Raw genomic sequence first — 18,011 nt, 5'->3', positions numbered from 1 at the left:
AGAAAAGTTTGATCCATTCCATTCCATTCAAAAGGTTCACGAAATATTGCCATAATATCTATCACGAAGATTACAACACGTCACAGCCCTCATTGCTTTGCCACAAAGATTGCCTGATTTGAACCCTCTAAATCATTTTTTGTGGGGATATCTGAGAAAAAAGTTTATAAAGTAGAAATTAGGAGTAGATAAAATCTAATTGAAAAATTTTTGGAGAGATACAATATTTTGAAACAAAATCCAACTCTCATCAGAATTTCAGGTAAAAAAGCACAAAAATTTTTTCAAAAAAGTGGAAACTATTTCGAAAATGCAATGTGAATATTCTGTTAATCCTCAGTTTAGCCTTTCATGTCCCGTATGTTTTTATTTATGTAAATTCTTCCGGTTTAAGTGCATATTAAGTTATTTCCTGTAAAATGTTTTTATTCAGAATATGAGCAATTCAATATGGATTTGTATTTTAATAAAACTATTTCACAACTCAGGAACAGCTTTGCATATTGAATCCTTTTCCACCGCATCTAAGCGAGATTTCGATATTGTTCCTTTTTCAAAAATGTTTTCCCGGAAAAAATTGAAATTACTGGAATAACGACTCCTTATGCTAGGATCTGAAACGGTTTTGAAAACGCAATGTAAAGGGTGTTCTTCATTAACCTGCACACGTAATCCAAAATTATCACAATAACCACCCGGTATTTTGAGAAAAACGTTGGAATTATTGAATTTACACCTTCATATTGTACGGCAATGAGAAAATAATCAAAATTGAATAAACCATACCGAAGTCGAATCGAACTAATCACCCTGTAGAGTCTCAACAGATAAGAGGGCTCCAGCCATAAACCAAACATTTTTTCGAAGCTGTCTTTACTAATGTAAACTTCTCCTGAAATGTGACGGTCACCTCCGGAATCACCCTTTATAATACTGTAGAGTTGAGTTAGTCTCCATGTTTTTTGTCTACTTCACTAAAGCCTCATGCTGATAATTTGGCATTGAAAGTTTGCTATTTTCAATAATATGTCTTAAACACCATCAAACTTTGTGTCTGTCATCAAACTGAGGCTAATAATTATCATGAATCAATTTTTATGTCTTATGATTCTAGCTGAGAAGGAACTGAGAAGACCAAAGATAAGCCAAGGATTAATTGATCAAACGATAGTCAAGAAACATTCTGTTATCCATAAGATTGTTGTTATTGCTGATCCTATTCCCGATATAACATGGTACTTCAACGACGAACAAATGACCATTGATGACTACGAAAAGAACAAAATAATTCTGGAGACTGAAGACCACGAAATTCAAGATGGATTGAAAGAATGTACTTTTTCGTTGACCATTCCAAGATGTAAGTACAAAAGTGTTGAAATATTTCAGAAAGTATTACTGCCATAATATGAAGAGTTTTTCAGTAAAAGCGCAACATTTAAATTTTGCGAAATTCTTGTGCAACCAATCTCCGTCATTATAGTTTTCGTGAAATGTCTACAGTGTGGCCCAACGAAAACTTAACACCTCGATTTTCCGGCTTCAAACTGAAAATGTAGAAAATTGCTCGTATACGTCAATTTCTGATTCGAGGGGGAACAACTTTTGCGCTCTTCACATCCTCGTAACTTCAACCTCCTCATAGGGATGAGCACAATCCCTACAGGGATGAGCACAATCCCTTGTTGCGATACCTTATGTTAAAGATCTTATCGAGTAATATCTGATACTGAAATTTTGCCTCAAAGTTTACATCGATAACGAAATGAATGGTAAAATTGTGGAAGAGTACTTACTTTTAGGATTAGTTCATGGAATGCTGGAAATGGGCACCATTCACTTCCATATACTTATTAATATATGTTTTGCTTAAAACGATCACGTACATTACTCAACATTTCTGGTGTAATATCTGGTGTTCGCAAATCATCAGGGACTCAGGCTAGGTAGCGTAAATGGACCTCATAGGAAAAATTCCCGTAGAGCCAGATCAGGCGATCTGGGTGGTCACCCAATATGTCCCCTTCTTCCAATGCAGGCGTGAGGAAAATTTTCATCTAAGAACCGACGCAGCTTTTGAGCGAAATGAGGTGGTTTGATTATCTTCTGCATTCTCCAATACTTGCACGAGAGCTGGATAAATAGCTTTCTCCAATGGATCTGAAAAAATTTGACAGTGAGATTACTGGGCATAAAAAAGGTCCAATATTTCCATGAATACTTGCCCAAATATTTAATTTTTTGCTGAGTATGCACCTCTCGAAATAATCTTGGATCTACATCTGATCAATACCGATAGTTATGTCGGTTTACAATGCTGTTAAGAGAAATTGAACACTCGTCCAAAAATACAGATATCGCACATGCAGTTTTGATTGATATCAATTCACTGACCTCTTCACATAACTGAAGTCGGCGTTCGGAATCATCCTCATTCAGTTCTTGAACCAATCGTATGGAATTTATGTTGTTTAAGGATTCTCATGATTGTTGTGCGTGAAACACCAGATATATCGGAATATTTCCTACTACTGAAGGTCGGATCTATTGCTACATGACCTAAGGCAGCCACGTCCCTCGCTTCGTCACTTTCATGCACCCCCTTTTGTTTCCGACTGAACCAGTACCGCCAAATTAGGCAACCAGTTGCACAACGTAAGCAGCGGATACATTTTTTTCAGGATATCGTTCTTTGCTGCTGTTGATCGCGCAGTCGTTATATCTAAAAAAATGATTTTATCCTTTCCACCCTTTCTCCTACGGAATGTACCATTTTAACTCTACTCCGAATTCAAAATGGATTTGACACACTTGTAACATTCTTAAAAATTCACGATAGACTAAGATGAATCAAAAACTTGGTCCTTCTACTTTTTTGGACAAAAAGTTAATAGTTTTTTTGGACAAAAAATTAATAATATAACTGCTTAACACCTCATTGCCTCTTTCACCATTATCGCTGTTATTTCATTTTCGATGGATAATTTGAAGCATTGTCAGTCGGAAAATCGAGGTGTTAAGTTATCGTTGGACCAGCCTGTATAAGACTGTGGTTCATACTGTAAAAGCACCTGTTGGGTGTGCCGAACACTTAATTCGTTATACATGTATATCCTGTATTTTCACTTTATGGACTATGCTTGTTCTTCCCAAAAGCTCAACTATTTGAATACTATGGCAACGAGACTGCTCAAAATATTTGCCATCTGCTCTGTTTCATTTTTTCTTTACAATAGTTTTACACTTATTTCATACAGGGTGGGTAAAATTTGTTGTCTACTGAGGGGATCTCGAGATCTATAAGAGTTAGAAGAAAACGTATGACACATGGTCTAGTGACTAGCTAAACTAACTGAATATTCCAGGTGAGAGATTCAACCAAGGAAATTACAGAGTCAAGGCCAAGAACGTATGGTCCGAGGCAGAAAGCAGCGCAGAACTTACAATAATCCTGCGCCCGGAAATCGAGGGTCCAGAGGACGTTTCCGTGGTACCTGGAGAAGCAACACAATTCAAGATTATCGTACAGTCCAATCCAGTTCCAGAGGTAACATGGTCGAAGGACGATCATATTATAGAGGCTGATGATCATGTTGAGATCGTCGAAGATGTCGCCAATGAAACGTACAAGTTGATCTTCAAGAAAGTACTCCTTTCTGATGGTGGATACTACAAGGTAACAGCCAAAAACGAACTAGGAGAGACCACGAGTGAGGCTAGATTGAAGACAATAAGTAAGTCGACCACTTCCTCCTAAGATTATTTGTTGTGTTTTATTCCCTTATTATTATTATTCACAGGTAATAGGTGAATAGTTCGTTATTTGGAAGAGAATTTGTTTTCAGAGTTATTGGACTCTGAGAAGGCTTCAGAGTTTTCGTTTTACCATTGAGTTCAATACCCAATGGTGCAACTGATATATACGGAGTGATTCACCATAAACTGGACAAACATTGTAATGACGTTTCATTTTTTTTCACAAAAAAGCACCGCCGTTTTAAAAATAAGTTTTCTGTTTTGATTTTTAATTAGCAGAGTCAAGACATTTTCATGCCGATTTTCAGCATCTGAGACACATTCCGTTTCCACACCCCACCGGTGGGTATAAAAAGAATCGATTAATTTTGTATTGAGTATTCATACGGTAGCTAGTGTTAATTCATTCTGTACTGAGTATTCGAGTAGTAAATTAGTAGTGATTCCGGATTTACATAGTGGCGATTCAAATTCTATTACTCCATTCTAGTTTTGATTATTCTTTTCGAATGTTCTGTCACAGTTTTGCAGTCCGATTTTACAGTAATTCAAATTTTGATTAGTCAGGTGTTAAGTAGCGATTCCGATTATTATTCTGCTTGTGCCATTTCGTGGCGAGCCTGTTTCTGTCAAGGTAGGTTCAAGCATAATTTCGTACTCGGGGTTCCTTACCGTTAAATTTTTTCTGTAGTTCTGCTATCATTCATTTTTCATTTTTTTTTGTTACCGTCATAGTAGGGGAGAGTTCCTTTGAATTGGAGTTCACCGGTGTAAGGGCAATTGTTGAAACTATAGATGAGCCATCTAGAGTACAGAGATAAGACAGCATTCCGTACTATTATCTGGGTACTTCAGCCTCTTCCTTTACCCATCCTTTGCCACAATTTGTGTTCTACCCCTACTGTAAGTACGATTCTCTGCTCGTGTGAGAACCCTGGGGGAGCAGAAAGCACTCAGAGGTGCACAGCCTTATTTATGTGTCGTCTTGTTCAAACCCTTACCCTGCTGAGTTCCGTCATCCGCCCGTTAAATGTGAACCTTGGTTCTGGCTGGCTAACGAATCCGCATCACCCTTGGCGCGTTTGAGATCGGATCCCCTATTCTTTCCGTTCAACTCTCTCCGTAAATTCACCACCTTTGCGTTGCGATTTTCATTCAACTGATTTTATAACAGTGCCTTTTGTGTTCCTCATTGCGAATCTACGAATAAAATTTGTGAACTCTGATGTTAACTTTCACTGGTTGTCGCTCAGATTACACGGAACCTTGTCTTCGGCTCAAGACCACCACTACTTTCCCCCTTAAAGAATAGATGGCGCTCGATACAACCAAGGAAACGCCATTACAACTTTATATCATTTAATAAGCTGTCATTTGTAAACAATATTTTGGTGATGATGAGTTATATCTGAAATTGTGTTGAAATAAAGGTTTCTGGTCACATCTTGGCTTTTTCGTGCGCTTTTCAAATATGGTGTAGAAGTGAAAAAAATTCAAAATGGCAAAAAACCTACACAGTTCGCGAATTTTCTTCTTCGTACCGTTCATGGTGAATCACCCTGTATTTGTATATTCTATGTTTAAACTTACTTTATTTCTCTTATGTACGACAATTGCGTTCACAATTTTTATAAGTTGCTTAAAATTCAAATTGAAATTCAGTGGGATATAAATCACACCTCCTGAAACAACAAACAGACATAAATATTTCACACTAACCATATAAAATTTTCCATTACAGAAGACACTGAACCGTCGAGTAAGTCTATTTAGAAAATAATTATTGATGGCAATGCTTTATTCGCTTTTGATTCCAAATTGCGATAGAATGCGGGATCGGTATTATTGATATGGGTGAATTTGCACACTGCCTTGATCACTTTTCAGTATTCATTTCATAGAACCGTTAAGAATGATGGCACTGAGTGAAGTGAAATCACCGGTTCACTCAACTATATCGATGGACTTTATTGTTCCTTGCCATATTATTTTCTGGTAAGGAAAAAGCGGTTTTTTAATGATGGTTTACAGTTCACACCATTTAGCCTTCAGTCTTCGAGCCAGAGGATTAGTTCTTTCAGCAATTTGCCTGAATAGCGGTATGGATACAGGAATTCAACCTGAGAAAAAAGAAAGACACGGAGAGGTCATACCTACAATTACACTTCACGTGTAATAATGTATGTCGTTTAGATAGATCTTGAAATTCAACAGATGCGAGCAATCACACTTGCAAAATCGTCAATCAGCTCTGCAGCACACATAGATACATTGTAGTTTTCAATTAAGGGTTTCATTTGGAATACTCCGTGATTCTGACATTTGTTATATCGAGTGCTGTCATTTTTGGACAGATGATCACTATGTCGAGAATGAAAATGAAACGATATACGAAGCAACAGCGCATCGAAATTGTTTAAATTCATTACAAAAAAGGTGAACTCTTTAATGAAACAATTCGTATTGAGCTGAAAGTTTTTTCGCACGTCGTGAAGCACCTTCTCGGTTACCTTGTAATTGGTGCGAAAATTCAAGCTCTTGGGACAAGTCAGTTATGTGTTGAATCACACTTGTGCCCTTCGAATATTGCTTCTGTAGCTCACAGTTTGTGGGAACACCCAGATTTGCCCTTCTTTGGACGAGGGAATGCTCCTAAAAACAAGAATGAGACTCTTCATCCATCTAGGAGCATAAGAATTAAAACCTATTATGTTCAGATTATCCAGAGCGAGAAGTTATCTTGGATATCAAAATCGAAATGAATTGTTGTCATGGTCTCCTCTGTCTCCAGATTATTCTCGTCCAAGATATTATGGCTGGGGGATTAGTGAATTCATACCATATCCCACCAATTTTGGATTACTTTCACCTTGGCGTCAGTAGAATAATGTGACTAGTGTAGACTAACACTCCTTACCGCTCAATTCAGGAACGTTCTCATCGCTGCCTAGGAAATATATACCAATTTTCACCTGAAAATTTAAATATTTTCACTAGACTTGGTACACTCATTATGTATCTCGGTATATTTCAATGATCGCATCTTATTTTAATTTCAAGTCTCTTATGTGCACTTTCACCTGATAAATAATCCGCCGTTGTAGTTTGAATTAGCTATTTGCAAACTTATTTTGGCTTCTCGTGCTTCGAATAATACCTACATCTCTGAAGGAGATACCACGAAATTTCGGTTTTCTACTTTGGATCCGAGAAAGTTTTATAACACCTTCTATGTTGCATCGTTCTCGAGATATGATTAGGATATTTCAGTTGATGGAATTTTATTTAAAGAAGTAGAGATTGTTTATCTCTAAAAGAAATTAAGAAAAATTCTCCTGCATGACACCCATGAGATCAGATAACATAAACCATGGTCATCTTCTTTTCATTGGTACTCTGAATAAAAGTGCGTGACTGAATGGATTCAAATCGTAAGACTGGGTGATATTTATCTCAGCGGATGTTATTTCTCTGAAATAATTTCGGTTCCCACTTTACGCCGAGACATCTTATTTCAACATCAGTTATCTTCTGCCTACATGAGTAGGAAAAAAATAAAATCATTCACTTTCCATCATACTTTATATCGAGAACGACGCAATATATTCACAAAAACTCCTTTTATATCGAAAAGCATTATACCCTCCATAGTAGTTCCTCATTTTTTTCTCGAATAACCTGCCTAAACTTCATAATCTGATACATATAAAACCAGTAGTACATATTTTCGTGATAACCCTAGATGTTTTCAACATTTCTACATGCTGGATTTTAACGCGAATTTTATACAGCTGAAAAACCGAAATTCATCACTGGATTGCTAGAAGATAATGTGGAAGATGGAGGAGAAGCTGATCTGATGGTGCGTGCTGATGGCTTGCCAAAGCCAGAAATAAAGTGGTTTTTCAATGCTAAGCCTTTGATTGAGGATGAAAATCATAAGGTAGAAACACATACCGAAATGCAAGTTACCAGTTGTCTCCACATAAAGAACTACAACAAAGATGACGTTGGATTCGTGAGTATTTTTGTTTGCTGTTGATGATTTCTAAACATATTCCTATTTAAAATTCATTTATGTAGAGAATATTATGGCCCGTGAAATAAAATCGAGCATCAACTATGTATAATTTAATTATTATTTGAGCGAGTGCTAAAATTTAGCGAACGGTTGATACTAATTTATTGTTATCATCATAATTTGAGGTCGCAATCGAAGTTTGATTGATGACAGTTCAGAAACAATTGTACAAAAATTAGATATTTCACATTTACACAAGCTGAATCCTTGAGAATAGGTCACTGATATCCGGAAGATGAGTTTTGTGTAGAAAAAACTTGGTTTGTGATATACAAGGTTAACCAAAATTATTCGTTTTGTCACTTGATAAGAAACACCAAAAAATTGGCATTGAAAACTCCACTAAAGCTGTTCATCTCATTCATGTTGATAAAATTAACAAGGCATTCTGAAAACCCTCTCTTTCATAGAGATTTGACTTTATTTCCGGGATAATAAGGTTTTCGTATAGGAACATACATTATTAGATGGGTATTTTGATTTTCTTTGAAAACATCAAATGAAAAGAAACACTTTGTCATTTTTGTATCTAGTCATTTCACAGATATAGAAGCAACTGTCATTTTTTAAATAGGAGACCAATTTTTTTCACATATTCCAGTCCCATTCTTTTCTGATTCATAATATATAATATACGTTGTGTCTCTAATTATTCTTTCAATAAAAAAACTCAAAAACTAGTTTAGTCAAGTTGGCAGGTCATTTCCATTGATAATATGATAATATGTATAGAACTTTATTCTAGTACTGTATAGTATATACAGATTATATACTAGTTGTAACGGTTTCGGAACATATTCATTCAAATTCAGGTTTATGAAATTTCTTGAAAGTGATGCATTCCGTATTGAAAAATTCTCATCATTTTGGATATCTGGAATGAAAAAGTCTCTCATAACCTGATACAACATAGAATCATAAGGTTTTTTCATTGGAAGAAAAATTACAGACATTGAGCATATTATATATTCTGCATCAGAAAAAAAATTTACTGGAGTATGAAAAAAAAAACATAGGGATTATATTCCAAAAAATGTTATTACTATTTCAATGAAGTGGCGTACTGAAAAAAATCTTTGACTACGCAACTGCATACTACATAGAAAAGTGTCTCAAGAATGCTACATTTGTTTTTGATATCACTGAAACAAAATAGAAATTCAAAGAACCGAAATAGTTATTTTCTCCGCAAGTGTGGTAAGTCATTCTTTTCCGCAGGAGACGCAGTCAAGCTATCGATACGGAAAAGTCACTTTTCACATGAGTTCAGAACGATATTTTTCCTACTAGCGTAAATGAAACACTTTCAGGGAGAGTTTTCGTCTTGATACCGACATTATAGCAATTCCAGTCGTTCGTAGCATAGACATGAAAAAATTTTATGTTCCTACTAGGGAGTAGAAAATTAACGCCTACATGTCATTGAAACTTTAATTCAAATAAACAGCCGCATAGAGAAACATTTAAATTTTATGATTGGTGCAGAGAGACATGCCTAAATTTTATGACTGATGCGACTCTTTAACATTAGCGTGCGGAAAAGTACTTCTTTCCAAACGTCGATGCGTGTGGAAAGTAATAGTTTCGAAAACCTAGTAGAAAAAATGAGTTTTCACTTATAACTTGGAATCAAAAAAACAAAGAGGGATGCGGTTTTGGCCATCAATAATATTTTGAAAATCGAGGTCGTAAACGTGCCAAGCTCTTACGCTTACAGAGGTGCCTATCAATCCCATCGAATTTAGCCCACCCTGTATAGTATTCTACTCACACATATGTCTATTATCCATTTGCTCGATGAATAATATAGTATTAATCATACTAAAAGAATCACATATTCGAACAATTGATTAAAAACCAAATTTTCTTAGTTATATTGTTTTGAACATATTTTTTTTATCGAATGTATGTTGTATGTATCACCTTTTGTAATTTTTCAACACCCACGTATAATTTCACGTACTATGGACATAAACTATAATACCAATAATTGTGTTTTCATTTTAGTATAAAGCAATGGCAGTGAACTGCGTTGGAGAAGTGGAAAGTATAGCCAAAATCGCAATGATACAAACGCCTCCAAACTTCCACATCAAATTAGATCGTACTCATGAAATTAGCGAAGGACAAAATCTCGAGTTGAAAGCTAAAGTATCTGGTAGTCCAAAACCAACGGTGAGTATTCACATACATTGGAAAAAATGTTCTGAGTTTTGCTTCTGCTTATTTATAATTGTATATCATCTATTTAGCTCGAGTTATTTGTTTATTATTAGTGAATAATAAAATAAAATAATTCATTGTGGGTACTCTACAGGTTTAGAACTATTCAGAGGTGGACTACAGGGATATCGAAAGCCGTTAGAAATACAGGGTAGCTTGAATTACAAAAATTTTGCGTTATTTAAGGATGAGTGTGCTGATGTAAACAGTTCCAAAATATCTCTGATGGTTCCTGAGTATCTCGAAAAAACTGAAAATTAAGATTTTCTTTTTTCTTCATAACTCATTTGTTTTTGGAAATAACTACACGAAATTCGGCTTGTTGTCACAATCCTATATAGCGATTATACTGGTGTTCTACTTTTTTGTAATTTAAGCCACCCTTTAACGTTTTCCGATATTCCTGTAGTCCGCCTCGAAATAGTTCTAACCCTGTATACTAATTCCTCCAGAATTATTTTCAACTATATAGAATGAAGATACTGTGATTTATCGAAATCAGAATTCACTTCTACAGTTCTCCTGTGCATCTTCGAATCACGAACCACTACATCCAATTGTCGCTCCCTATGTGTGCCCCAATGAAAAGTTGACACCCCATATACCCCAAGATAATAAAATACATCCATTATAGTTCGCATCTTGCGGTACTCAGCCCCAAGAATTTGAAAGGGAACAGGGGACGAGTAACAACTTATTTCAAAGGTCTTCGAATTTCATTTGCAGAAAAGTCCTACTCGATCGAGTTTTTTAAGTGAGTAATTCGGCAAGTAAGTACAAAAATTCAAGAAAATCATACCAATCAAATTGAACTTCATTCGGTTCCATGCGAAAATGAAAACCCGATGCGAAAATGAAAACCCGATTCGAAAATTTCAGGTACATTTTGAGGAGCATCTGGTGTTGAACACATTTAATACACTTTGGTTCATATTTTTACATTGTGATTTCTGCCTCTTACCAACATTAAATGAAGAAAAATTTTCCTCTTACTCTTTTTCGGTAAATTTCATTTTCATTGATTGCTAATATCGAATATCTAGGTGAAATTGCTCATTTTCAGAGAGTGTAGTACCAATGCCTCTTTAATTCTTTCGCACTAAAACAACTCGAATAAAACTGGTCGATCAGGAGAAAATATGTTTTTTCTTTCCAAAGTACTGAACAGAGAATATTATATCTAGAATAGAAGAGTAAATTCAAAGATCTTTGAAATGAGGTGTCACTCGATCCCTTTTTCCTATTCAAAACTTATGTTTGGTGCACCCCTTTCCATGAAATTTGGCAATGACTATTTCATGAGAAATATCATATCGAAAATTAATTTTCGATACATGATTTTAATTACCCATTTTTGAGCAACTTGTATTTCTTTAAAGTGTGAGTTCGCTAGTCCTCCCCAGGCTAGTATTCCATAATTCAGGTGTGGTTCGACTGAGCATAATATATTTTCCGCAGTTCATCTTCTTTACATATCTCTCTCAAGTTCCTGAATATATGCTTGAGAGTTTTTCGCTATTAGCTGGGCCTGTTCATTCCATCTCAATTGAGAGTCTACTATTATTCCTAAATATTTAAAATTTTCTGCAATTCTTATCTGGAATAATTTATCACTTTCTCTAATTGATAAAATATCGTATGATTGTTATCCAGTTCTGAGGCTTGTAAATGTCATGAATTTAGTCTTTTCTATGTTAACTGTTAATTTTTTCCTATATGGAACGATTAATACATAATCAGACTCATGAATGATTTCGCTTCTTTTAGGCTATATGGTATAAAAATGGCGAACCAATCACTGATGAACGAATTAAAACTGTCCTTCTTCCGGATGGCACTGCAAAACTGACCATCGACAATGTTACTCCTGAGGATAGTGGAGCTTATAAGTTGGTGATTAAAAATCAGAACGGAGACACATCTTGCTTATGTGCAGTGGCTGTTCAACGTGAGTATTTCGACCACTCGATTTGATTTATTTCAACATAGAGGAAGTGTAGTTTATCTATACATAGTCAAATGGAGATGTAGATAAACTACACCTCCTCTACACTGGTGTGAATTCAATCAGCAAACGAATATTAAAATCGAGTGTAGAAAAGCGTTACACTTTTTCTGCAAACAAAAGGACCTATTATAACTTTCTTATCATAATATGAATCAAGTATAAATCATCTTTACAAATTTCAGCAAACCCTAAGAGACCCAAATTCAAGAAGGTATTCAAAGATACCGACCTAGCTACAGGTGAAACCTTACGTCTGGAAGCACAGGTTATAGCCTATCCACCACCCGAGATCAAATGGATGAAGGACGGTTTACCCATCAGAGCATCTGCAGATGTCCTCATTGAGAAGCATCCCGACGGAAGAACAGTTTTGGTAATCGAATGTGCCAAGCCGGAAAATGCGGGAACCTATCAAGTCCTAGTTTCCAACAGACTTGGCGAATCTGCAGTTGAAGGAAAGGTGACGGTCGAACGAAGACCTGTGAAACCGGAATTCTCGAAGAGACTACAGCCCCAAACAGTGGTCGAAGGTTTTCCTGTGAAATTTGAAGTGAAGGCCGATGGTTACCCAGAGCCGAAAATATCATGGTGAGTAGGTGTTTAATTGAGAGTGCAATATGTCGGTGAGTAGTAACGCCATTTTACAGAAAATGTGATGTCCGGAAAATTTTGAAAGCTGTCGCTTTTTTCAATATTTAAATGAAAGAAGTTTCATGCAAATGGCGTGAATACATCAGCTTGGCTGTTTTTGAAGTGAATACTTCTTCGAGCGCGCTACAACGTTGGGAGTAAAATCTGTTCAAATCTGTATTACGGCTGAATGAAACGACAAAGTAGGGGGGGGGGGTCACAGCAAAGTAGCGACGGAAGCGCTAGTGGTTTTACTCATAAGTACACTTCGGCTTCGGACAGAACCTACAGAAAGCGGCGATAGTTATCGAAGTATTGGCCAGGCATCATTGCTCTTTGTAAAAAACGTGGCATCTTAGTCAGCTGTTCCCTACGAATTCATTTTTAAGTTACATAAGCGTTGAATTTTCATGAATAGTTAGAATGGCAAAGTCGAATTTACAAAGACTGAAAGACTTTCATGAAAGAAAAAAAATAGTGCGCCTATAGTACACTGCGGGAGGAAACTAAATATTTTGATCGAATAAAATTATAACTCCATTCATTGTTTGAGATAAATATATTTAAACAATTTTCTATATCATGATTTTCCAAAAAAATACGATAGGTTTGTGATAACTGAAGAAGAGTTCATTGCATTCAATCGTTTTGAGAATTAAATTAGTAGCTTCGCTTCTTTTGAAACATAATAAACATAGGAATCCCCAGTTAAGATTATCGGTTTTTCATCATCAGATCCAATGATTGGAGCAACCTCTGGTGTGTACAGCACTCATACTGAATGAAGGTGATAATAGTTACTACAGAACTAACTGATGATATATTTAGTAGCAGGCCAATAGGCTGCACATACTTCTTGGGAAGCATCATAAATACTAGGGCTAACCTGAACACGGAAATACACAACCGCATCAATTCGGCATTCTAGAAACTAAAGGACAGAGTGTATCAAAATCACGACCTCAATCAGAAGACCAAGACAGATGTTTACAAAGCAGTGGTTCTTTACGGAAGCGAAAGCTGGACGCCCTACAGGCTACACATTAAACAGCTTGAACAAACGCAACAACTAACTAACTAAGACAAATAATGGATATCAGATGGTTCCACAAAGTTTTAAATGCGGAAGTCATCTCAGCTGGAGCGGCCACATTCTGAAGATGCAAGACACAAGACTCCCCAAAATAGCTCTGTATGGCGAATTGATAGAGGGAGCCCGGAAACCAGGAGGCCAGTATAAGCGGATTAAGGATACACTACATCAATCCCTGAAATCAGTTAATGCCACTCATAACTGGGAACAACCAGCGTTAGACTGATCACAGTGGAAGTGGAGGTCTTTGGTCCACAGTTATAATGGAGACTCGAGAAGGATACAGCGGCGGCCAGATCTGGTTGGTGACTATGCATGCCCGGAGTGTGGAAGGATCTGTACGTCCCGGTTGGGTCTCTTCAGTCATAGGAGGGCACTTTGTCGCAAGTAGCCCTAAGAAATTATAGGTTTTATCGCACCGATAGTTTTGTTTTTGAGTCTTTTTGTAGATATATTCTCGGTTACGGGATGCAGCAATAAATGAATGAATGAAAGAACATATTTCGGCAATTTCTGAGGCATTTGAAGCAAGCGAAGGGGTTTGTCTTATTGTTACATTCATAGGAGTTACGATATAAGTTACATCATCAGAATTTTGGTCTGCTTTAGCCTATGCCACAGATTACAGAAACAAGTTTAGATTTTTAGTTGCTGTAGTGGATAGGATCCCAAATTGAGTTTATAATAGAAAACTATTCAGCAATAGAAAGTTGAATTTGAAATGTATTATTTTTCAAAGTTCTAATTGGATAGAAAATTTCTTGCTCCTATTGGAATTGCCTGACTGTGTGTCAATAGGTTGTAATAGAAATAATATAGTAATAAAAATACATTGGATCTGATGATGAATCATCATGGAGGGAAGCCGATCATCCCAACTGGAGACTTCCATATTAATTTTGCTTCAGAAGAAGCAGAACCACTCATTAAATTCTTAATACAAAAACTAAATTCAACAATGAATTCGGATGCTAGAGACAGAACGGCAAGAAAGGGAACAACGTTTCATGAAGTTTTCTCACGTTTTCTAGACAAACTGCAATGAGGGCTTTCATATCCTATTTCTATTCCAAAATGCTATGCATCAAATTTTATCATGAAATTTCGATTTTCGATTGGTTTTTCTGATAATTTTATTTATTCATTTATTGAAACACACATACATTATACAACGAAAAATTGAAGCATTTATACAGGGTGAGTCGTTGACTCGTACAAATATTTTAACGATAGATTTTTGATGTAAGAAGAAACACTTTTATTGTTTTGTTGTTAAAATATTTGTACGAGTCAAAGACCAGTATTACCAGTAATCCCCTATTGAAACACGTTTGAAAACAAAATAACTGATATCATTCGACGATTTTCCAATAATGTAGTTTCCCGTTTCCCCATATTCAATAGCATACTCCACAAAGATCATTTCACCAAAAACAAACTAAGAATTTGATGGTACTCTGAATGGTATAAAAAAATCAATATTTTGAAAAAAGACATTTTTGATGAAAATAAATTTTTGCAATAGCTCTTTCATGAGGTGTTTGAGGATTATCCATTGATTCTTGAACACCCTATATGTATAATTAATATATTCATTAAATGACGCTCACGTTCACGCTTCTTCTGGCACAGTCGAGAAAAAATTCAAATTTTTTTTTATAGTATGATTCATTATGGTTGGAAAAAGGCAAGTTTATCATACTACAGATTTCAATTATTCGCGTCTACTTTCTGTAATTTCCTCAACATAGATCAGTGTATTGGTTTGGACACTGAAACTTATGAATAACTAGATTGAAAAATTAGAACCTGTAGAGTAAATATACCTGTTCAAGCCTTGTTTTTGTTCTCAATTACATAACTCTATTATGTACTTAGCGTGATACGTCAGACCTTGAAAAAACAAGGTTTTTAGATATCATCATCATCATTTTCAGGTTTAGAAATGGCGCTGAAGTGGTCTCTGATACCAAGCATATAAAAATCACCGATCATCCCGAAGGCGTGAGCATTTTGCTTCTTGATGCGGCCGATCAAGCGAGAGACGCCCTGACGTATAGGGCGATTGCAATCAACGAAGCTGGAGAGGCTGAGACTTCTGCAGTTCTGACAGTCAAACCGGCCACGAGGAGTGGAGAACCCGAAGAAAGACCCATGTTTTTACACGCATTAAGAGATGTCTTAACCGATGAAGATCTGCCGCTTGTTCTCGAAGCAGGATTCACTGGTAATCCAATCCCAAGTGTAGAATGGATGAAGGATAACGTACCATTGGTGCCAACCGACAGAATATTGATGACTTGCGATGGCAGGAAGGTAAATGAAAACTGAGATTTCATGTAATACGTGATGATAGAAAATGATAAATACAATGAGTATCGTTATTTTGTCAAGCGGGAGCTCAATAATAGGTCCTTTCGTTTGCATAAAAAGTGTAGCACTTTTCTACACTTGATTTGATTTACACCAGTGTAGAGGAGGTGTTGTTTATCTACGCCTAGTCGAAAGGTGGTGTAGATAAACTACACCTCCTCTACACTAGTGTAAATTCAGTAGCAAACGAATACTAAAATAGAGTGTAGAAAAATGCTACACTTTTTATGCAAACGAAAGGACCTAATGTCAAATCAATATATACAAAAGATACAAAAGATATACAAATTTTCTTATTATCCACACATATGAACCACATAAAGCACCACTAGGTATATCCACCAGTGAAATAATGACATTACCTACTTCATTCCACTAGTATGTGTACTTATTTACTATTAAATAGCTGTCCAGGCAAATTTCGTTCCTCTTCAAAGATATGGAATGTTGTATCAACTTAGCTTTGTGATTTTTCAAGCAAGTGATAAATAAGTTTGGATTAAGGTAAAAATATGAAAAAATTATGTTATTAACCATCCCTTTATGATTGAAGTTCTATCCACACACAGTATGAAATACCACTTTATCCAAAAGAATTACTCTAATCTCATCTACATAAATACAATGATTAAGTTTCAGTAACGCATTTGATTCATTTGAGCGGTCATTCATTCATGTAGTACATTGTGACGAGCTATATTTTTGAAAAGATTAGATGGTTTGCCGAGAGGTTACAACTAGTCATGAGCAAAACAACTATTCCCGAGATTTCAGCTACAAACACGCAAGCACTAGCTTCGCGATTTGTTAGTCATGGCAAGCAAAAGACGAATAGGAACTTGAATTCATTGGAACTCAATTGGCAGATCCAACCTCCAGTTGTAAATTCTGAGGGGCGTTGAATTGACGTTCATGTACTCTTACTTCATCTGCTCTAATCAAAACCATGGGCTAGTCCCATGAACTCTATATTAGGAGGAATGTATGCTTTTCATCTTTATCCTTGCTTTCAAGATACGCCAAATACAAATTACTATTTAGATGATCTCGGACAGAGTATTTTGACAGAGTATTTTGATGACCTACTAATATTCTGAAATTTTTTTTTCATACTGACAATTGACAGTTTATAACCAGTTGTTGCTTCACGACCTCTAAGTTAAATAACAGTCTTACTATCTTTCCAATATTGAGTTCCTAATCGATCGGTATGTAGAATCTATTCTCATGTTGTTTCCCGCAGGTTGGCCTCAAAATTGACCAAGCCCAACCATCTGATTCCGGAATATACAAAGTGAAACTAATAAATCCGTTAGGAAACGATACCACGGAAGGAAAGGCCACAGTGAGAAAAATTTACCAACCACCAAGCTTCACTCAAAGATTTGGAGATTTACAGCAGGTATTTCGTCATACATATCCATCATTTCCCTATAATAACATTGCTTGAAATTTCAGTTGCCAGACAGAGATGCCAAATTTCCATGCAGGGTCACTGGTGTACCTCAACCAGAAGTTACTTGGTCGAAAGATGGAATTCCTCTACGTGAAACCAGTAAATTCCACATCAAACGTGATGGCGATATGTGCTGCTTATATGTTATTGATTGTAAACCAGAAGATGCCGGTGTATACAGAGCGACTGCCATAAATAAAGAAGGTCAAGATGAATGTACCGGTTCACTGGAGGTGGTCAAAGAAATGTAGGTTGAAAAAAATTAACATCCAATTCCAAAAACAATTCATCAAACATTGATGCTCAATCAGGCACCTCGAAATGTTTCTTTGTCAAAATTGGTAAAATCGAAATTATAATTAAATTACACAACAACGTGCTGATTCCAAAA

General features: G+C 36.0%; 1 protein-coding gene across 9 annotated transcripts in view; it reads left to right on the top strand.

The window, feature by feature from the left end:
• Nucleotides 1-18,011, top strand: part of LOC123316690 (obscurin) — a 217,089-nt gene that overhangs the window by 140,010 nt on the left and 59,068 nt on the right. For 8 of the 9 annotated variants that reach the window (XM_044902926.1, XM_044902909.1, XM_044902918.1 and 5 more), the window contains 10 exons: nucleotides 1,115-1,360; nucleotides 3,366-3,734; nucleotides 5,498-5,515; nucleotides 7,548-7,774; nucleotides 9,845-10,012; nucleotides 11,828-12,008; nucleotides 12,251-12,656; nucleotides 15,729-16,107; nucleotides 17,408-17,566; nucleotides 17,623-17,867. In XM_044902926.1, the coding sequence (XP_044758861.1) occupies nucleotides 1,115-1,360; nucleotides 3,366-3,734; nucleotides 5,498-5,515; nucleotides 7,548-7,774; nucleotides 9,845-10,012; nucleotides 11,828-12,008; nucleotides 12,251-12,656; nucleotides 15,729-16,107; nucleotides 17,408-17,566; nucleotides 17,623-17,867 (2,398 nt within the window). The remainder of the gene's footprint in view (nucleotides 1-1,114; nucleotides 1,361-3,365; nucleotides 3,735-5,497; nucleotides 5,516-7,547; nucleotides 7,775-9,844; nucleotides 10,013-11,827; nucleotides 12,009-12,250; nucleotides 12,657-15,728; nucleotides 16,108-17,407; nucleotides 17,567-17,622; nucleotides 17,868-18,011) is intronic. The other variant, XM_044902900.1, reaches the window with a different exon arrangement.

Source organism: Coccinella septempunctata, chromosome 1, assembly GCF_907165205.1.
Source record: "Coccinella septempunctata chromosome 1, icCocSept1.1, whole genome shotgun sequence".
Lineage (NCBI taxonomy): Eukaryota > Metazoa > Arthropoda > Insecta > Coleoptera > Coccinellidae > Coccinella > Coccinella septempunctata.
The sequence above is the reverse complement of the archived record's forward strand: the minus strand, read 5'-3'. Positions and strand labels throughout refer to the sequence as shown.